The sequence below is a fragment of the Canis lupus genome, chromosome 3 (assembly GCF_048164855.1).
Source record: "Canis lupus baileyi chromosome 3, mCanLup2.hap1, whole genome shotgun sequence".
NCBI classification, from domain to species: domain Eukaryota; kingdom Metazoa; phylum Chordata; class Mammalia; order Carnivora; family Canidae; genus Canis; species Canis lupus.
The window spans coordinates 75,950,573-75,972,599 of NC_132840.1; the positions used below are offsets into that span (position 1 = coordinate 75,950,573).

At 48.8% G+C, this 22,027-nt stretch overlaps 1 protein-coding gene across 2 annotated transcripts in view; it reads left to right on the forward strand.

Moving 5' to 3' along the window:
• The window catches only part of GRIK4 (glutamate ionotropic receptor kainate type subunit 4), a 423,105-nt gene that overhangs the window by 318,309 nt on the left and 82,769 nt on the right, over window positions 1-22,027 (forward strand). For both annotated transcript variants that reach the window (XM_072822392.1, XM_072822393.1), the window contains 2 exons: window positions 2,240-2,392; window positions 3,068-3,172. In XM_072822392.1, coding sequence (XP_072678493.1) covers window positions 2,240-2,392; window positions 3,068-3,172 — 258 coding nt within the window. The remainder of the gene's footprint in view (window positions 1-2,239; window positions 2,393-3,067; window positions 3,173-22,027) is intronic.

Below are 22,027 nucleotides of genomic sequence, written 5' to 3' on the forward strand. Positions count from 1 at the left end.
ACCAACACTGGAGCTGGCAGTTTTGCAAGGGAACGCGGATTGGGGCCGGGAAACTCTCTTGGGCTATCTCCCCTGTAACTGCCTTTTAGAAAGAAGATCCAGAACCAGCCCCCCAACCCCACCCCAAGTCGCTGCCACAGGACACCTGGCCCAACAGGTAGCTGGGCTGCAGAGGGAATAAGCACACTTCCCAGCCTGTCTCCTGCCTTGAGCTCCCTGCTCATGCTACTCCAGGTCGCCTTGGAAGCACCTGCTTCCTGAGCTGACACCTGCCTGCACCCAGGGGGTGTGCAGTTTGCAGAGCACGTTACAGACCTGTTTACAGGGGACCGTTGTTCTCTCCAAGGCTCCACAGCGTGCTCGGGATCACTCAGCACATGAGTGAGGGCTAGGATCCAGACTCTGGGTTTAGTCCTCCCGGTTTCAAGCTCTTTTTCTGACACCTCCTGTCTCAAGATGCTTACACTCTGTCTTGAGAGCTTGAAAAAAAAAGATTCCAACTAGATGACCTCCCCTGCCTTGGAGGGCTCAGTCTTCCAGGGCCTGGCCAGGTAGGAGGAGGCTGTAAGAAGTCATGGGGTGGGGGTGGGGGCATCGTCCGGTGGGACGGTATTGAGTTGCCAATGGTGAATGTCCTACTTCTATGAAGGAACTTGCTTTGTGATGAGGTGGCATGTGGACTTCCAGACCCCAACATCACTGCTCCCACAGGGCCTCCCCGTAGGGCCCCTGTATGGTTTGACCCTATTTTCATTTACATTCAGTAGGTTTTTCTTGTCAGGGGCTTTATGTGTACTGCATAGTGCCACCGCCTCCTTAGATGACACACTCCCTGGAGCAGGCATCTTCTGTTTTCCTGCCCCTACCCAAAGCCACACACGTCCAGTTAACTCATTGGGTAGTGCTCTGCTGAGCCTCGGTGGGCAGATTACACCCCAAATTTAATTCAATTCTAAAAATATGTCTTGGGGGGGCCTACCACATGGCAGGTCCCAGTTAGATACTGTGCAGCATATAGAGATGACGGCCCTGTGTGCTCCTGCTCTAAGAGCTTGCAATTTAATAGGGAGATGAAAATATGAACAAACCACACTGGCTTCTTCCCGGGGCTCTGACTCCCTCCTGCATTTCTAGTTTGTTGCTTCTTCCCCTCCTACTGCCCCCTGCCCCCTGCCAAGCTTGCACCACAGTCTCCACCCCTTTGCATGTGCAGTTCCACCTCTGAAGCGTCTTTCCCCTTCCCCAGCCGCTTCCCCTCCCAGATCCAATGATGTTTCTACCAAAATCCTTCAGTGCTCAGTTCCCATGCTGGGTCCTCCAAGAAACATTTTCTTCTTCTTTTTTTTTTCTCAAGATTTTATTTATTTATTTAACAGAGAGCACAAGCAGGGAGAGCAGCAGAGGGGGAGGGAGAAGCAGGCTCCCCGCTGAGCAGGGAGGCCTGATCCCAGGACTCTGAGATCATGACCTGAGCTGAAGACAGACACTTAATTGACTGAGCCACCCAGGTGCTCCCAGAAACGTTTCCTTGATCACCAAGACAGGATCTTTCTCTTTGGACCCCGCCCCCCCAGACCTTTGCCTGTGCCCTCACTCAGTTTCACATTACCCCTGTTTGGGTCCTTTGTCCCCAAACACCCTCTCCATTCCACTGTAATCTATTGTGGGAATAGGGTCTTGCTCATCTTCAGGCTTTGAACTCACCATGTACTTCGTAAGTACCGGTCGCACTGAGTAGTACAAAGAAGTAGACTGATAGTAGGTATGTCCAGTATCATGGGCTCTTCTAGGAGGAAGTGACCTTTGGTTGAGCGTTGTAGAATGGGCAAATCCAAAGGCAGCTTCCAGGCTCCTTCCTTCTTCCCGAGATACGCAGCCCTGTGTCCTTCTTGGGGATTTCTGAGAGCTTTGGAAGTCGCTACCTACCTGGAGCAACGAGAGCAAAGGATATCCTTGAAATCATTTTGGGCCCAAAGGGACAGCTGGATGGTCCAATCCCAGAGAAGCCTTGGCCACCACTGTCTGCCTTGGGCAAGCACCTAGACCCTTGAGTGAAGCAGAGCTGGCCCAGTGAGAGGCGGTGGGCCATGGGCACCAAAAAAGAACCCTTATTCCTTTCTCTTTTCTCTCGTCCTCCTCCCGTCTTCTCTTCCTCCTTTCCCTTCCCCTCCCCCTTCCCACCCATCCCTCCCACCCTCCCTCGCTCTGGGCCTCCTGCCCACCGTCTGCCCTCTCCCAGCTGTCCTCAGCCTTGCTGTTTGATGCCGTCTATGCTGTGGTGACCGCGGTACAGGAGCTCAACCGGAGCCAGGAGATCGGCGTGAAGCCCCTGTCCTGCGGCTCGGCCCAGATCTGGCAACATGGCACGAGCCTCATGAACTACCTGCGCATGGTGAGGGGTGGCCGGGGCCCTGCAGGGGAGGGACGGGGTGCTCTGTTCAAGGCCCCGCACCCCCAAGCCTCCTCGGTGTATCACTGTCCCAGATAGAACAGCCACCTGCGGTGACCCCATTCAGTGCATGTGGGTCACAGTGTTCCCTGAGCCCTACAGCCCCACCAGGGAGGCATGGCTTAGTGCTGGCTTTCCCAGCCACATCTCCTCTGGGGGGATGGACACGGATCTCTAGCCCACCAAGAAGACACCTGGTGCAGAGTAGCTCGGGTTTTGCATTTCGGGTCAGGTCCTCCTGACTTCCTGCGGACCTGAAGGTGGGTGAGCAGCTGCCCAAAGAGGAAAGAGTCTATCTACAGCCAACAGCCTGGAGGAGGGACACGGGAGGATCTGAGTTCAGGCTTCCACCTTGGCATTGTGTTGGTTCATGCCATGGCTGCGAGGTCACTGGGTGTGGGGCATCCTTCTCCTCCCCTGGCCCCAACCAAGTGTGAATTCATCCCGGAGACATCACACTCGTGGTTATGAGATCCCGTGACTGAGAGACAGGCAGGAGGATGGACCTTGACGGCCTGCTGTCTCTCGGGCATCCTTGAACGGCACTGGTGTGGGGTGCTCGGAGCCAGGTGGGACCTGGGGCCTGTTTGGTGCTGTAAGTCGCTCTCTCTTGGACAGGTAGAATTGGAAGGTCTCACCGGCCACATTGAATTCAACAGCAAAGGCCAGAGGTCCAACTATGCCTTGAAAATCTTACAGTTCACCAGGAATGGTTTTCGGCAGGTAAGTCCGGCTCCGCCACCGTGGTGGCACATCTTTCCTCCTTGTTCCTTTCTGTGTCCCCAGCCCTCTCATCCCATTTCTCCTTGGTGCACAGGGTGGCCCCAGCTCTCAGCTATCCCCAGGAGCGACAGGCTGCGTCCTGTGCACCGCTCCTGGCATGCCCCGGCCTCCCCCGCTTCCTGCTGGTCAGTCCACTAGTGTGGGTCAAGGGACAGCTCCAGTGGAAGACCGAGAGGCAGGCCGTCATGCTCGGTAGGGCCAGGGGGGCAAGAAGGTGTCACATAAGGAGGGAATTCCCAGGCTGTGCCCACTAGTTTGGATTCCGCCCTAACCCTGGAACCAGGGTCAGACTCCAGAGAGTGTGGGGAAGGAACCAACTGGGTCCCTTTGGTGTTGGAGTGGATGGCCAGTTCTCTCCTGCCAGCTCTTTCCTGACCAGCCTGCGCCATGCCGAACACAGCCCTCCTCTCCTGTCAGCTACCTGTCTTCTCCCATCAGCTCAGGATGGCTCCATCCTCTGAAGTGCCTTTCCAACCCCCTATCTTTTCCCCCGTCTCCTCCATGAACTCTCTCTCTCTCACTCCCCCCCCCCCCATCCTCTGGCATCAGAGGAAACAGGGATTCTGAGCCATGACAGGTGCATCCCAGCAGGTCTCCCAACCTCCCTTTTGCCCAGATAATCAACCCCCTATTCTTAGGCGAGCCCTTCTCCTGCCTTAGAAGAGCCGGAGAAATAGGAAATGTGCTAATTATAGCAGGAAGCAGACACACTGGAGGGCTTCCGCTGTCAGAGTAGCTAAGCAAGGGAATGTGCCTCTCAAGGGGCTGCACAATCACCTTTCCCGGAGGTTATTAAGTTCTTTCTTCTCTTCCTCATCTTTCTCTTCCTCTTCTTCTATCATCATCATCATCATCATCATCATCATCATCATCATCATCAGAGAGCAGCTTTGTATTTCTTAAGCTCTTACCACCAGCCATTAACCATGTTGGGTGTACCATTTTCCCATCTCACTTTACAGACTGAGTGCTTTCAATTTATCTTTATTTTATTTATTTATTTTTTTTAGATTTTATTTATTTATTCCTTTATTCCATCCATCCTTTATTCATGAGAGACAGAGAGAGAGAGATGCAGAGACACAGGCAGAGGGAGAAGCAGGCTCCACGCAGGGAGCCCGATGTGGGACTCGATCCTGGAACTCCAGGATCAGGCCCTGGGCTGAAGGCAGCGCTAAACCGCTGAGCCACCTGGGCTGTCCCTATCTTTATTTTATTTTTATTTCTGTCATCTGTGCATAGAGACAGTCTTATTTCTTCCTTCCCAATCTGGATACCATTTTTTCCCTTTTCTTGCCTTGTTCAATGGCCAGAATGTCAATGTTCAATATTGATACGTTGTTTCTGATCTTAGGGGGGACACATTCAGCCTTTCGCCTTTAAACATGCTGCTAGCTGTAGGTGTTTTGTAGATGTTCTTTATCAAGCTGAGGGTGTTCCCTTCTCATTCTAACTTCCCAAGAATTTTTTTTACCATGAAGTGGGTGTTGTTGAATTTTGTCAAGTGCTTTGTCTGGGTCAACAGATATAATCATATTATTTTCCTTCTTTAGCTTGATCATATGGCGGATTACATTAATTGATTTTCAAATGTTTAACCAGCCTTACACACCTGGAATAAATCCCACTTGGACATAGTGTATAATTTTTAGACATCATTGGATTAGGTTGGCTAATATTTTGTTGAGGATTTAGCATCCAAGTTCTGAGTGAACTACTGGTCTGCAGTGGGCTTGGAGGGTTTTTTGCTTTGTTTTTTTACTCCCTTTGTCTGGTTTAGGTATCAGGGTAATACTGGCTTCACAAAATGAATTAGGAAATATTCCTTTCTCTTATTTTTTCTGGAAAAAGTTGTATATGACTGCTGTTAATTCTTCTCTAAGTGTTTGGTAAAATATTTCAGGGAAATGATCTGGGCCTGGGGATTTCTTTTTTAGGAACTTTTAAATTACAGATTCAGTTTCTTAAAATAGGACTATCCAGGTTATTTGTTTCATCTTAGTTCAGATTTGCTCATCTTAGTCAACGGTCGGTGATAGGTACTTTTTATTAATCGCTATTTTTTTAAGTGAGGAAATGAATGCTCAGGGAGGCTTTGAACAGTTAGTATTGGCAGCTGGTTTTGAACCTAACACCTCAGACTCTGAAGCTCAAGTTCTTAACTATTATGACCGACAAATCATACATCAAAATCACCTTGGTAAATTTGTTAAAAATGTAGATTTTTAGACTCTACCGTACAAAAGTCCAATGGAGTAGACCTCAGATAAGACCCAGGAACTGATGTGATCACCGAGCACTCAGGGTGACCCCAGTGAAACCCTAGGCTATGCTGACAAGGCCCTGCCACACCCACATCCCGTCACTCTGTCCCCACATCTGAGAGGCTCCACAGGGCCAAGTGGAGCTCCTTTTAGGAGGACTGTGATTATGCTAGGCCTTGAGGCCAGGTCACCCTTCTTGGGAAACAACAAGATAAAGAAGAGAGTCTAGGGTTAGGTAGGTAGCCAGAAACTCTGGGGAAGAATATCACCAGTTGATGAGCGTGTGCTCGGTCTTGAGTATGGGTATGTGTGTCAGGCACTGTGCTGGGTACAGAGGAAACAAACCTGCAAAAGGCACATTCCCTGGTGACATAGCAAAATAATCAGTGCACTTTGGGGTTATTAAGCTCAGATCATGCCCTCTGGCTCATAAATCCCTAAACAAATGAAGTCTTCAGCCTGTAGGGAAATTTCCAGGCTGACTTTTCCATGAGCCCCATTATGCTCATGGGACATAAAGTGCAGAATGTTCATTTGTGGTTTCAGTAAATACCAGTTAAGTGCCTACTATGTTCCAGACATTCTTCTAAGTTTTAAAACTTCCAGGTTTTAAAACATGGGCAAAGTGCTTCTCTGGGGCCTATATTGTAGCATGGGACAAAATATAGACAAATCCATAGCTAATATAGTGTCAGTAGTGGTAAATGTTACAGGGAAAATTAAAAAAAAAAAGGTAAGGAAATGAAGTATGTGGGGATAATAATGATGGGGAAGCAGTAGTTAGGAGAATATAATGCTCATGCCAAGCCTCAGACTTACTCCACAGAAGGCCTAGTCCCAGGTGCTGAAAAACCCCTCATTGGACCTCAGGCCTGCTTTTGGAGTGCTCCCCCGGAAAGAGCCCCCTTCCAGCCCCTTCCATCAAGCAACACCTGCAGTGGCAGAGTTGGCTGGTGGCCCTGACCCCACCCTCTGCTTGAATGACTGCTAATTTTGCTCAAAGTACCTCTTCCCCTTAACTCTTTCTCCAGCAGCCACCACTCAGGCTGGCTTTTCCCCGCTGCCAGGCTGCAGGATTGCCCCGGTCATTAAGAAACAGCATCGCCAGCCTCCAGCCCAGCCCAGCAGGGGACTCTGCTCTGGGGTGTCCTAAATGGCAGCTACTGATCCTTCCCCAGAAGCACACATTGTTGGTATAGGTAGGGCATCACAAACCTACATGTGCACAGGAATGCCCAATGGTGCTTGTTGCAGCTATATTCCCAGGCCCCATAGCTATAAATTCTGAGTCAGCAAAACTGGGTGCCTTCCAGGAATCTGCATATTTTTGACTAGCACCCAGATGGACCCCCCGTGCAGGGGGGACACAAGCTATGCCTTGACAAATAGCGCATAGAATTTCCTCTTGACCTCCCCATAGTTCACCCTCATCCTTTTGAGCCCATGAGACCATCAAAGAGGATGGTGATATTGACCTTCGGCTGCTCTAAGGAACACACATTTTTCTAAGTTTTTATTTTAATACCAGTTGGTTAACATACAATAGTTTCAGGTGTAGTTTCAGGTGTACAATACAGTGATTCAACACTTCCGTACATCACCGAGTGCTCATAATGACGAGGTGCTCCTTAATCCCCGTCACCTGTTTCATTCCTCTCCCCACCCCCTCCCCTTTGGTAACCTTCAGTTTGTTAAGAATCTGTTTCTTGGTTCGCCCCTCTCTATCTCCTTTTTTCCCCCTCTGCTCGTTTGTTTTATTTCTTAAATTCCATATTAAATACGATATGCATTAAATCACATGGTAGTTGTCTTTCTCTGATGGATTTCACTCAGCATCATCTTCTGTAGGTCCATCCTGTTATTGCAAATGGCAAGCATTCATTCTTTTTTTTATTGCTGAGTAATATTCCAGGTGTGTGAATGTGTGTGTGTGTGTGCACGCACGCGTCTACCACATCTTTATTCATTCATTAATGGATGGAAACTAAGGCTGCTTCCATATCTTGGCTATTGTAAATAATGCTGCTATAAACATGAGGGTGCATGTATCCCTTTAAATTAGCATTTTTGTGTTCTCTGGGTAAATACCAGTAGTGTGATAATTGGATCATAGGGTAGTTCTATTTTTAACTTTTTGAGGAAACTCCATACTGTTTTCCTGAATGGCTGCACCAGTTTGCTTTCCCACCAACAGCGCAAGAGGGTTCCTTTTTCTCCAGGGACACACATTCTTGATTGGATTTTTAGAGTGGATTGCAATAATCCTCTTTATTACCCATTTTTCTTCAACAAATCTGGTGACTGTCCTGCTACTTTGCTGTCTCACTCAGGTTCTGTGAATACCAGTGAATACTGTGCAAGTTATATCGTGAGCACAGATGTAGCCTTGCAGCTCTGGTCCCCAGGTCCCATCTCAATCACCAGCCGAATCTTTGCCTCTCGACAGGTGTCCTTCCCCTGATTATTACAGGATGAAGTGGTTTGGGGAGTGATAATTAATTGGACTTCTTTTCCAGGGTGGGAGGAAAGTCAGTATCTCTGCTCTAATATTCTTCCAATGCCATCCAAGGTGGTCTGGCAAGAGAAGGGGGAATGACCAGGAACAGGAAATGACATCTCTTGAGTACCTCTTGTGAATCAGACACCACATGGGCACTTCGTACAGATCACTTCTGATCTGGGGGATGGCCCTGGAAGGTGGATAGTCTCCCACATCACAAATAGGAAAGCTGGGAATCAAGGAGGATAAGGAACTTGACCCAAGTTCACTATTAGCAAGGACTTTGGGCAGAGCTAAAATTTATACTCAGGCTTGTCCAACTCCAGAGCCCATGCTCTTGGGCCTCCCGAGGCTCTTGGCTTCCACTCACTTTCCTGGAATCCCTAAACTCCCAAATCAAAACACTTTACCCAGGTCTGTTGCTTTGCTGCTACCTGTTCCCAGTGACCTGCTGGGCTGAGCTTTCTTTAGTAATGGTGTCTTCTCATTTGGATTTGGTTTTATTCTTTCTCTTCCTGTCTGGGCAAGTGGCTATTAAGAGCTGGTTTTGATTATTTAGAAAGCACCACACAGGGACCCAGTGGGTTGTAATTGGTAAAATGTCTGAACCAAATGCTGTATTCCCTGCTGGTGGCTGATTAAGGGATTATTACCATTATAAAAATAGTCTTTCAGAACTCGGGGTTATTTTTCACCATTAAAAAAATTACTGTTTTGATTCTGTTTGGAGAGGGTTTTCCATCTTGGAATTCTGTGAAGCTTCCCCTGGAGACTTTTATGGGGAAATGTTCTCTAGAGTGTCCTGTACATGACATTTCTGAACCTGGACCATCTCCCAATTGCTTATATATGGGCATAGAAGTCAATGGTGTTGCTTCTGGGTTCCCTAAGTTCTTCCTCCAGTTCCGCCCGTGTGAGCTCTCCCTTCTCCATCCCATCTTCTCCCTTCTTATTTCCCAGAAGATGGCCTGGATTGCATTGGAATAATATAATCTCCCTTCTTCATTTGGGATCAATCAGATCTGAAAGAGAAGGGAAAAAAAAGAAGCACAACATTAGAGGGCCCTTCATTTCCTTCATTTAACTTAGTCTAAATAGATCAGAGATTCTGAGCAGCCCCCAAGTGACTTTGTTAGGGCCGTAACAGGATGAGCACACCTTTTATCTGAAGATTGGAAATGGCTTAACTAGCTCTAATTAAGCCTTTGGGGGAGAAGGAGGCCTGAGGCATGGGGGCTTGACATCCCTAGCTAAAGATGCAGCTCTCACCTTTCCTGTTGGATCACTGTGCATCACAATAAGGGTACCTCAATTTTCTTTGTGTGATGAAGATGGTAACCCCTCAACGTTTGGCATTGTTAAACGCAAGGATTAATGAAATTAGATTTGCAAGGCACTCTCTTCTGCTGGCCTGTGTTTAGGTATAACGCCAGCTCTATTGACATAATGATGATAATAGTTCTCCTCCATGATGCCCCTTGCCGAGTAGCATACATAGATATTTAAAATTTCTCATCTTCTATCAGCCATACATAAAGGCTGCTCTCTCCATCTTGCAGGTAAAGAAACTGAGGCAGAGAGAGGCAAAGTAATGTGTCCACATCCACACAGCTAGTAAGTTCCAGACTTAACTGAGTCCACATCTGGCTATCTTCAAAGCCCATGCTCTTTCTACTCTGTAGCTTGGCCCTAGAATGTATTGGGGGAGACCTCCAAGGCCTCTAGTCTAATCTTCCGTCCCAATGCAAGAGTGTTTTCCATAGTGCCCCTGAGAGAAGCAGCCACCCAGCCTCTCCTTGAGCCTATACTGGGCTGGGAAGTATACTGCTTCCCAAAGGACACATGCCATATGCCCACATCTTCCAGGGAGAGGGTCAAAACCTGCCTCCTAATTCTGCCCTCTGAAGCAGCTGGAATAGCCCACTTTGTCTTTTTTTTTTTTTTTTTTAACAACTCTTCATATATTTGAAAATAGTTTGATTTCTCTTCATTCATTCACTTCTTCCTGAAATTTAGCATAACACTGTTGAGCGCCTGCTCTGTGTCATGGTCCCTTCATGAGCTCACAATCTTTGGGAAAAGGCAAAAATTGCAGTCAGCACTATCGTAGTGACCCTCTGATTGTCTTTCCTTCCGCAAACAGCAGACCATAGCTGTTCTCAACGTGATATGGCCTCCAAATCTCACACCACTGATGCTTTTTAGGTTTCTAGGTCTCTATTAAGACATGAAGCCAAAATTGAGGACCACACTCCAGATGGGGCGAAACGGTATAGAGCTAAGAGCACCATCCTCACAAACACTAAATTTCCATTCCCCGAATTAGTGTGCTTACTGGAATTAGCTTTCGAATCTTTGATTCATTCAGAACTCTGGACCTTGAGATCAATTAACCGTTCCACTTGCCGCCACCCTCCCCCCTCCTAAAATGTGCAGGGTTCTTTTCACGTGAACTTTTCATATAAACCATCCCTAAGCCACCCCTCCCTTGGACCACTTATGTACTTAAGTCTGTTCCTATGGAGATGGAGAGATTTGCAGATCTGGCCAAGAGTGGGCGAGTAAAAAGCCTTGAGAACTGATGGCCATGTTTCGTTTTCCAAAGCTGATATAAACTCAGCTTTTCAAGGGGCTGGTTCTCTGGAATGACTTGAGTGTAGCTCTAACGAGGCAGGGGGATGAGCCAGATGGCTATTGTGAGTCACCCTCGCAAACCAAGAACTCAGGGGTCCCCTGTCCTCCAGAAGGTTCAGGGAATCCAGCTCCAACTTCCTGAGTTCCTGCCGGTCCCACCAGTTGCTGGGAGGACAGGCCGCCTGTCTTGAATTTCCTCTCCTGCCATCTTCTCTGAGAAGCGCACACACAAGCATGCCTGCCCCCTTTGCAGGATCATCCGGTGTTTATGATGGCAGAGTCTGCTTTGGCAGCACCCCCCGAGTAGTGCAAAGGCAGCCAGCTACATTTCTTATCATGGCTCTCTGCAGCTGGGAACACTAGGAAACCTCTTCTGTTGCTTTGATGGCAATTTTAGCAGACCTGCTGGTGGGATCCCCTCGTGTCCCCACCTCCAGACCCTTTTACCCCACTTCAAAAGCAAACAAAGAACAACAGAAAACCCTGGAAAGACCCTGTCAGAGGAGAATCTGTGCTGCCATTGCCTGCAGGTGGCATTGGGGGAACAGTGAGGAGGGGTCCCCCTCCATAGAGAGGCCCTGCCCGGCGTCTGTGCCCTTTTGCCCGGCCCCTTCATCATGAGCCTCTGTGGCAGTGCAGGTCCCATCTGCGCTAACGAGAAGAGCCATTAAGGCTCAGACAGGTTGCCAGTGGGGGAAGCTGCTCTAAGAGTGTCATGATTGCTACTGTCTAATACATTTTCAATTTGAGGAAGGAGTTTACCATAAATATGCAGATCCTTTGAAGCTGCCTTTGCGGAGCCTGGCTCAGAGCGCTGGAGCGGGGGTTTGATTGCTGGAAATCCGCAGCCTCGAGTGCCAGCTCCCTGGCTGGGGGACAGAGCTGACGAGAGGGGGCCGTCTGGGGAGGCTGCTCGGCGGGCCATTCCCCACGAGCCAGCGAGCACTTTGCCTTTGATGAGGAAATTCTGGAGCAGCAGTTCTCGGGGAGAGGATGGGGGGGGCTGCTTTGAAGGTTACTGAGAAGTCACTTATGTCTTCCTTTTAATTAAGGAGCCAGGAGAAGGGGAATTGGCATGAGGTTTGAAATAGTTGGCGTCTTCTAGAATGTCATGAATTCTTCGAGCTGGAGGAGACCCGAAGGGCTGTCGGGTCCAGCTTTCCCACCAAAGAATCAGACCCCTCGGTGGCCCTGTTTGCTCCCAGAGTGAAAGGGCAGCTCCCCAGCGAGGCCGCACATGCTGGGCCCCACTTAACCTTTGCGGGTGCCCTGCTCCCAGGCCGCTCAGCCGCTCTGCCTCTACTGACGGACGTGCTCCCTGACCGTGATCCATGAGTCCAGACCCAGCCCTCCCCCTGCCGAGAGCGGGGCCCAGCACAGGCCTGGAGGAAGGGACGTGCCATTCCAGCCCCAAGGAGCTCATCACATCCAGTAGGGACGCCAGAGCCCTGGGGACCCAGGAGTTTGTCACGAGAGCTCTCTAAAGTTCATATGACAAGCCTCTCCGGTGGCAACTAGAATTTGAAAGTGTGACCTGGACAGCCCCTGCAGTCACCATGCGTGTCCCTCCATTCCCCCAGGGCGGCACCTCTGTAGTTAATTGAGTCCCTCCTCCTGGGAGGGCATCGGGCTGTCCTGGCCACCCCTGGATGGCAGACAGCTGGCTTGGGAAGGGTGTGACCTCCAGGACCCTCTCTCCTCCGGGCTCCCCGGCCCACGTACATCTGGTTCTTTGTCCCAGAGCCCTGGCTCTTCCTGCTTATCAGCTTTGATGGGAAATTCACTGACTGTAGAAGCTGATTCACACATCAGCCGGCAAACAAATTAGAGCTACTTAAGTTTTCAGACGGGGGGCTGCTTTTGGGCAGAGGAGCGGGGTTTCAAAGTGCTGCATTTTAAATATATTTCTTATAATGTGCCCCATCACGCATCCTGCCGGAGCCCAGCCCCGGGGAAGTTTGCCAGGAGCGAGTGACTCTGCGGCGCCTCTTCAGCCAGCCCATGCCTGGGAGAGCTGGAAGAGGCTGAGCTGCTAATTTGGTCTCACGAAGCAGCCGGCGTCATCAGTTCTAGAGATGGGCACGCCACAGACCAGAGGTGTGGGCAGCGAGGGCAGGCGGGGGGCGGGGGGCCGGGGAGGGGCCCTAGCGCGCTGGTCCTCAGTGGCTCCCCTGGAACATAGGGCTGGTGGTCCTATGATATCTGCGTCACGGACTTTATAAGATTATCGTGAGAACAAAATGAAAGGCTGTTTGTAGGTGTGCGTAGAGGACTCTACTCCACGGTGCAAAGTGGAGTCCCGTCCTCGCTCCTGGAGACGTCTGTGTAATGTCCCTCTGCCTTCGTGTGCAGCGTTCCTGGAGTCTTGCTCGTAACCTGGCTCAGGGCAGAGAGAAGGACAAAGCAGGGCTGAGCCATGTGCTCGCATCGCTCCTGCTGCAAGCCCAGAGCCCTGCAGAAACGCCGCGAAGGCCGGCCCCTGCTTGAGGGACGTAAGCTTCGCCATCCAGCCTCTCTCTGCTTCAGGATGGGCTCCCCTTGGCCCTCCCCTCCTCTCTTCCTCTTCTTCTCTCCTTCCCTCACATCTGCCCTCCCTCTGCTCCTTAATGTGGCGGCATCACCTGTGCCGCCTGGCAGTGGCTCTGGGTGGGACGAAGACAAGAGCCAGAGGTGGTGGCTCCATTTCTGGGACGATCTACAGAACATCCAGGGCTTACCTAACATAGCACCGCTTGGACAAGAGCTGCGGACACCCCCAAGCTAGAAACTCCCCATCTGCCCAGACTAGAGTGAGGCCCAGCCACACACCACCTCCCTGTGGGCCTGCCTCCCCGTAGGCACAACAATGGGCCATTCTCAGCCCTTCCCTGGGAGCTCAGCATTCTACTGAGTCCTGAAACACAGGGAGCAACCAGCGTCCTTCAAGCCCAGACACTTCATTAGAACCATTAGCTCAATTGGCATCTGCCGCTCAGAGCTCAAAGTTGTGTGTTATTAGTACAACTGCTTTCCCAAGACACTTCTCCACCTGGCGAGTTTAACAAATGAAGCCAAGCGCTCTCCATGCCCCAACTGTGGCGTGTTCATTGGCAGTAATTTCCTCGGAAGATGAAAAATCTCAAGCATGCCTGGGCTCTCTGATAGATTCTCTCCTCGGCAGCTAATTTGAAAGACCTTCTACCTTCTGGAGGCATGAGAAGGACGTGCGGCTGGGTCTTCATATTTACAGGCTCTGCTGTGCACTGGGCCGGTGCCAGTTTGTGCCAGGCCAACCTGGTCATCCCCACCACCGCCCCTAGAGGTTTGGAAGAGGGTCTGTGAGATTACTGACCACACAGGTGAAAAGGAGGGAGTGATAGAGTTAAAGGCAATCATTCAACTCACAAAGTACTTCTGTGCAAAATGAGAAACAAAAAACACGAGAACAAAAGGCAGTCCGGGCACCCTCGCTGCCCTGCGCAGGGCAACTTCACTTCTGAAGGCCTGAGCTGGTGAGAGAGCCTATTAGGTCTCCGAGCGTGTCTTTGGAGGGCGGTATGTTTAATCAGAGCTGCCTGCAGCGCACTGAGCTCCGCTCCTGCCCTGGACAGTATTCATCTGTCACTGGAGTCCCAGAAAATAGCCGCTGTGGGTTTGTTCTCTTTGGAGCAGGGGTGCCGAGGGCCGGGCCAAACGCCACTTCAGATCCTGGAGGTCGGGGATTTGGGATGGAGGTCCGGGCACATCTTGGCAAAAGCCAAACATCTGAACACACGCAGAGGTGCAGCCGACTCCTCATTTTTTTGTGGATTCTGTTTTTGCAAATCCTCCCACCCTCTAAAATCTACCTGAGTGTCCCAGAAACGGTACTCACGGTGCTGCTTAGGAGGTGCACAGAAGAGTGAAAAATGGGAGTCAGCGGATGGGCAGGGTCCCAGCTGACCTGGAAAGGGCAGCATCTGCCTTCGTCCAGCCCTCAGACTGTAAACATGTGTCCTTTTTTGCGGTCTACATGGTGTCATGCCTTTCATACCGGTGTGTTTTTGCTTGGTGACTTTGATGTTTAAAATGACCCCGGACCTGAGCACTGATGTGCTGTGTCATGAACCTAAGTGCAAGAGAGCTGTGATGGGCCCTATGGACAAAAATACAGGTGTTCAGAAAACATCATTCAGGCATGAATTGCAGTCTATTGTTCGATATTAATGAATCGACAATATCTTTTATGTGAGGTGTCATGAAGCAGAAACACACAAAAAACGAGGTTGTGTGTTGATCGGTTGATGAAAAGGGTGTGTAATAGAAGCTCCTAGAAACCTGATCCTATCCCCTAGGAACAGCAGCTTGGTATCCTCTAATTCAGTATTTATGGCAAGTTTATTGAACATAATTACTGCAAATAATGAGAAATGACTGTAATGAGATTCAGCGAGGAGAGAAGACCAGGGACCAGTGTGCTTAGGAGTTGCTCACCTTGTCCTGCCATGGCCTGTTCTCTCTGCATTCACTACCCCGTACTCCGACTCTCTTCTTTTCTTATAATGTCCGTGGGCCTCATCTACTCCTTGATGCCCTGGCCTTCCTCCTGGTTCCCCTGATACAGAAGTGGAATCTAGATCCTAAATCCGAGGGCCATAAGGAATAATAAAGGTCCCGTAGAGCAGTGCTCTCATCAGATGTTTGGAGTCTTGCAAATGTATTCGCAAGAAGTAGAGTCTGTGCCTGAAGGCCTCCTAGGTCGAGGAACCCACTACCCATAGGAAGTAGAAAGCTCTCATTGTGAGAAAGGTTTGCTGTCTATTGGGCAAAATTCTTTCTTTTGTCTTTATTTCTGTTTCTTGGGTCTATCGTTCTGGTGGCTGCCTTTCCTTCTTCCTTATATAGTATGATTTCAGTCTCTTTACCTTCCTGGTCAGTCCCCTTGGAATACGCTTGTTACCTTTGTGCTTCATTTAAAGAGCAGCGCTTGAAACAACATGCGGCATCTCAGGTGTGGTCTGAGTAGAAGAGTAGTACCCTCTTCCTTCACATCAAACCAGCCATCCGTTGGCCACTGGTGTCCACCATGGACACTGCCAGTTTATTTTCATGTTAACGAAACACAGTGTCTCAGCTCCAAGACCAGGCTCTACTGGGGGAATGCCAGGCCTCTACCATAGAGAGCTATTTCATGGCAGGACGGAGAGGGCCCTTCCTCACACCCCCTTCTTGGTGGCTACCTTCATGGTGCTTTATTTTCCTGCCTGTGTAGCTGAGCTTCCAGGGCTTCTGTGTTGTCCTGCTTGGGCCTGTCTCTCCCTCACTTTGCCCCCAAGGCACTTGGAAAAATGATATCACATTATAAACACACCCAGCATTTTTAGGAATTCAGTTTAGAGCTGGTGAGGACTAGATGACACCCTTCTATAGGTGAGATAACTGAAGACTAAAACAGAAGTGACTTGCCCAAAGGAATTTCATAAGGTAATTAGGCAGATATTTATCGAGCACCCGTTATACATTATAGGCCAGGCAGTGTCCTGGGACCTGGGGCTACATAGCGGAATTTACTAATTCAATCACCAACTGTTTAAGCACTGATTCTGTGCTAGGCCTTAGGGATATGATAGGGCGCAAGACAGAGCCTCATCATTCATGAGTGTACTGTCTAGTGGGGAAGACGGGTTTGAAACAAATAATAACTGAAAGAATTATATGAGTACAAGTGTGATGTATGCTGCAAAGGAGAAGTCTAGGGCCCTCTGCGTGAGTCATTGTGATGGGGACTTAACTGAGTCAGAGGGGGTGGGCATCCCCCACGTGGTGGGGGAGTGTGTCCCACCCAAGCAAGGGCCTCCCAGAGCTGGTGGTCTGGTGTGCAACTCTGAGACCAGAGTTGGTGGATGGTCAAGCCAGATTGGGAAGCTGGAATTCCTGAAGCTTTCTTTACTTTTTCCACTTTTCCCCACTGTTCTCTTCTTCAAACTTTATTTAAATATCCTCTTCTGGTGCAGTCAGTTAAGCATCTAACTCTTGGTTTCGGCTCAGGTCGTCATCTCGAGGCTCTGGGATTGAGCCCCACATCGTGCTCCGTGCTCAGTGTGGAGTCTGCTTGAGATTCTCTCTTCCTCACTCCTTCTGACTCTCCTGCTCATGCTTTCTCTAAAATCAATACATAAGTCTTTAAAATAAATAAGCAAATAAGTAAATAAATAAATATTTCCTAAGTACAGAAGTCACAATCAAAGACGGGGAAAAGCAGAGGCTGACTTCAGGGATGTGGACTCTCAGACAAGAACCTGGTGACAAATACCAATGGATGAAGAATTACAATCTGCATGTGTACTAGGCATTTACACATCCATAGCCCAGGAGAATTAATATCTTGGGGGTGGTATACCTGCCTGGATTTGAATTGCACTCACTGTGGAACTTTGTGCTAGAAGCTTACCCTTCTTGAGTCTCAGTTTTCAAGTCTGTCAAATGGGGATGATAGTGGTACCTCCCTAGTAGGGGAGGTAGGAAGATTAACTAAGGTGATGAGCATAAAGCATTTAGTCCAGTGTCATGCAGTAAATGTTCAAAAGTGTTAGCTTGTATAATTTTCTTATAGTTAGTCCTCAAGTTCTATGTGATGAGGACTAGGAACTTATTGAGGCCAAAAAATGTATTTATTGAGCATCAACTGTGTTCCAGGAGCTCTGTGAGGGGCTGATTATAGTGAACAGACAAGGTGTCCACATCTCTTGCACCAGCAGACACTTTGATACTTTTGAAGCATGACTTGCACATGGTTGCAATTCCAGACACACACTGACACCTGCCTCTACATAATTGAAACCAAAACTTCTGAAACAGTGGTCACCTGGCCATGTGCAGTCCACCCTGACCTAGTCTGGATTTAGGTTTCAGTTTTAGTGTATAGGTATTCACCTACTAAATTGATTTCAGAACCCACTAATGGGGAGCAGCCACAATTGAACCAAAACATTGCCTTAGACCAACTGGGTTGTGGCTTAATAAGCCCCGGCAGAGACGTTCCTTTGATAGGAGGTCTTCCCAGTTTTTCCAGGACTTGTTTCTGATCTCTTATTTTTGCCATTGTTGTTGTTTGATCCTGAATTTTCACAGCATTCTGCATGTAAGCATATATTTTGTTAGAAGAATATGTTGGCAAAGAGAAAGATCTTCAGCAATGCTCTGTGTTCCCCGGATCACCCCCTCAGGCACTCAACTGAGTCCTTACTCGTGACCAGTCTCCCATGTAAAATAAACTTTTATGATTGGAGATATTAGGTTTAAATTCAATAAATGTTTATCTCCTTCATGCCAGGGGTGTTTACTGTAGGAGCTTACGTTCCATACCTTTTAACTGACCTTCAGTCAAGTACAGCCCTGTACTGTAGAGTCTGAAACTATAACTCAATTTCCATTAATTCCGAAGGTCCCTAGTCATAAGTGCCTCACACCTGTCTTTTTTTTTTTTTTTTCTGCCAGTAGGTCAAACTCAGTTCTGTGCACGCAAGAAGATGCTAATATATTATCATATGCATCCTTCTTAATGAGAATTTCAACTTCAAACCCTGACCCCTGAGGTCAAAAATAATGAATCACTGGTTATGGTGTGTTCAACTTTGGATGGTCCCAGAGAACAAGGATCTGGAACTTAAAAAAAAAGAGCTTGCATTTGGATAGGTCTTTAAACTTTTGTCACATCTGTGATTGCCTCAGATCATCCCAGTCAGTAGAGAAGGGAAGGAAGACCACCCTTATATTATAGTAGCAAAATTGACCTCCCAAGGCACACGGCAAGGGCACGATGGAACTTGACATCAGATCTCCTGACTTTTGGTCAACTGCATTTCCACCAGACAGACAATATGGGACTATTGTCTTCCCTTCCCATGGCTCCTTTGGGCTCATCAGAAGCCATCATAACATGATCTCAGTTGATTATTATCAACAGCAGTGCTGTGCTATGGGTAAGTGGGTTCATTTATTTCCATTTTATAGATGAGAAAGATTTAGGGCAGTTAAGCGACTTGCCCAAATCACACAGCAGAAGAGGAAAGACATTGTATCTTCTGGTGAACCCCCCAACCCCGCATCCCCTTGTGTCAGGCCTCTAAGCAACCTCCTTGCACCTTGGCTTGGATCGCTTTTGTGGGGTCTTTTAGGAGACTCTCTTCACATTTGTATTCTCCAAAGAACAAGTTTATAGTAATCATAGAGGTATGTGGGAAGGCCCAAGCCCTAAGATCAAGATAGCCTACACCTGCTCCAACAGTATAATAGCAAGTAGAACATGGATTCAAACCCAAGTTTAACCTAGAAAATATCACAGCAAGTTGCCCGAGATCTCTGAGTCTCAATTTCTTTTATTCTTTCATTAATTTGTTCAATCATTCAATAATAACTTGTATAAAGTACCTATATTAAGCATTATTACCATTGTCTGAAGTGTCTACATCTCTCAGGTGGGAAAAATAACAGGGTTGTTACGCAGAATCAGGGAAATTTATGTAAGCAAACCAATGGCTGAGTGCCCAGCTTGCAAAGGTGATCAATAAATGTTTGCAAACTCTGGCTCTGGAGCAGAAGGGCTTGCCTGGCCTTGGAGTGATGTCAGCTTCTCTAGAAGCTAGGTCCCAGCCGCGCCGAGTACAAAGAACAATCATCTAAATGTACATAAAATATTAAATGTTACAGAGTGCACACCCACAGATACAGGCAAGGATGTGAGGAAATCCCTCAGGGCTTTAAAAATAAATCTCTTTTTACCTACTTGGGAGAAAACAAATGGGCAGAATGACAGCCCTGAGTGACTCCACGCAGGACTAAGAGGAGCAGGACTAAGAGGGCTATGAGGGAGGGGCACAAGTGGCTGCTCCGGGCAGGACAGATGTCCTCAGGGGACAGCAGAGGGCTCTTCCTTGGTGGCATAGCGAGAAAGACAAGCGGCGAGCAACAGTCTTGTTGCTGAGTGTGTAATTATAGCCTGAGACAAACGTGCTGAAAGGGTTTGCGGAGAAGTTTGACTTTGGGAGAAAAAGGGAAAGCCTCCTAGAAGCAGTGACTTTTGAAATGTAGCCTGAAAGCATTAGCTGGGATGACCTAGACGAGGGTTTAGAAAGCTTCTGTAAAGATCCAGATGGTAAATAGTCAGACTTTGCAGCTCTATCCTTGTAGATGAATATAGTCCTGGATAGTCCGTAAGTGAACAGGTGTGGCTGTGTTCTAATACAACTTTCTTTCCTGAAATAGACCACCTCTGAAGAGCTGAAAGAAGGCTGGGGAGGAGTGTGGGTATGCAGCAAGGAAAGTTCCAGAGGGGGAATGACATGCACGCAGACCCTGGCAAGAAGGGACTTGTTGCGCTTGAGTGTGGAGACGTGACTGGCGCACAGATAAAGCTGGAGAATATAGTGAGATGGGCCTGCGGCGTGTGTAGAGGCCCACCCTATGGGGCCTGGTAGGCCATGTAAAGGATCTCTGTCCTTAAACCCAAATGGGAAGAAGGGAAGGGTTTTAAGCAGGGTCTGGGTGATCATATTTGAGATTTTGTAGAGATGACTGCCGGCTGCTGGGTGGCGAGCGGAACAGAGGGCTGGAGTGTAACCTGGCCCAGGGGAGGCTCGGTGGAAACGAGGACTTGAGTAGAGGTGAGGGAAGGGGAGACTTGGGGAAGCTCAATGACCACAGTGGCCACAGTGCCGGATGCTAACGTGGGACTCCAGACTCCACGTGACACGCCGCCAGCTCTTACAGGAAGCAGCAGGGGAGCCCTGGGGTCCTGGCCCTGAACAAGCGCTCCCTGTGGCCTCTTGCTGAGGGCGTGACCAGCTTGCTTACACTGACCCACGATCACACACAGACTAAATGCAGGTCTCAGAACACACCTTCACTTGGACAGCAGTGGCCTTTCCAAAGGACTCTGGGTCGTCTGTATCGATGCCACAGAATCCATTCACCAGAGCCCCCACATGCCATCTGGCCTTATCTGTGCTCTCCTTACAGCCATTCTTTCGAGCTCGGTCACTTGGTTGCTCGCCCAGGGGTTAAACACAGATATCCTGACTGCGGTACCGAGTGACGGTTCACAAGGAGAAGAGACACTCTGAGAAGTAGATGCATTAACTTATCAAAGCGCAGAAGTGAAGGCAAGTGGGCATCCACATTTCAGTAAGCCAGAGCAGCATTATATCACAGCACAGTGTAATAACTGCCTTCATAACGGTGACACCGTATTAAGGTCAAGACTCTCACTCTGTTTAAGAGGACAGTGGAAAGTGTAAATCTCTTTGGAAGAATTTTTTGGGAACAATGCTTTCAAATAAATAATTAACTCTCCAGATTTTTAGTGCTTAAGGAGCAAGATTATTATTAATTCATATGGTCACACATTAACATAAATCCTGTGTCCTTTAGGAATGTTGGATGAATGATACTTTCTGCGCAAACACATCCCGTATCATTTATGTACAGAGATGTTCATATCTGACTAAGCACTCTGATCACGAGACGTTTCTCCTAGGGGCATCAGGATCGGTTGTGAGAAGAGGTACACATTCATTTTAAATATTATGATCTCAGTGAAGGGGCACGTTGACCTTGTCTTGAATCCTGTTTTTTCCACTTACCAGCTCTGTGACTTGGGTTGATTATGAGCGTATGTGGACTTCACTTTGTATGCATACCCTTCGAGCGTCCGGCACAGAGACTGTGCGGGCAGGTGGGTGCTGATGGCCTGCTGGAGCCAGCTTGCCCCAGCCAGTGAGGGCCACTATACACATCCTCCCCGACTCTGTTCAGTGGCATCACATCAGTAGCCTGCAATCAACCTGGGCGGGTATGTTTACACCATGGACATTGGCAAACACTATAAATCAGAGCCTTTTTTTCCTGCAAAGCCAGTTTTTAAACATTTCCTGGCTCATCATCTAATCAACTTACCCAGGGTCACACAGCTCCATCAGCAGAGAAGCCACACTAAACTCGGCTCCTCCCACTCTGGGGCCACAGCATTCACGGTGCAGATGGCACAAAGGTCAAGGGCCAGTAGAGGCTGGAATCCAACTTGCCCAGCTGTGCACCTGCATGGCCACATCAGCCAGGGGGAAGGTGCCTTTTTCTTACCTGCATTAAGGTGCGGTAGAGGCTCTAACAAGTGTCGTCCAAGTCCACGGACATGATGCAAAGGCAGAGCAAGTGGGAGAAACAGAAAGTACAGAGAGAGGGCCATGGAAAGACATCATTTGCACATAATCAGGCGGGCACATGTGGGCATGTGGAAAGAGGCTGACAAAACAGCTGTTCCTGCAGGAGGTTCGGGGGGCAGGTGTCAGCGGGGTGGAGCAAGGGAATCTGGCTGGAGGCAGAGCCACAGATTGTCAGCGATGAGAGCTGCGTCTCCTGCCCACCCCTGGCATGTGTGTGGCA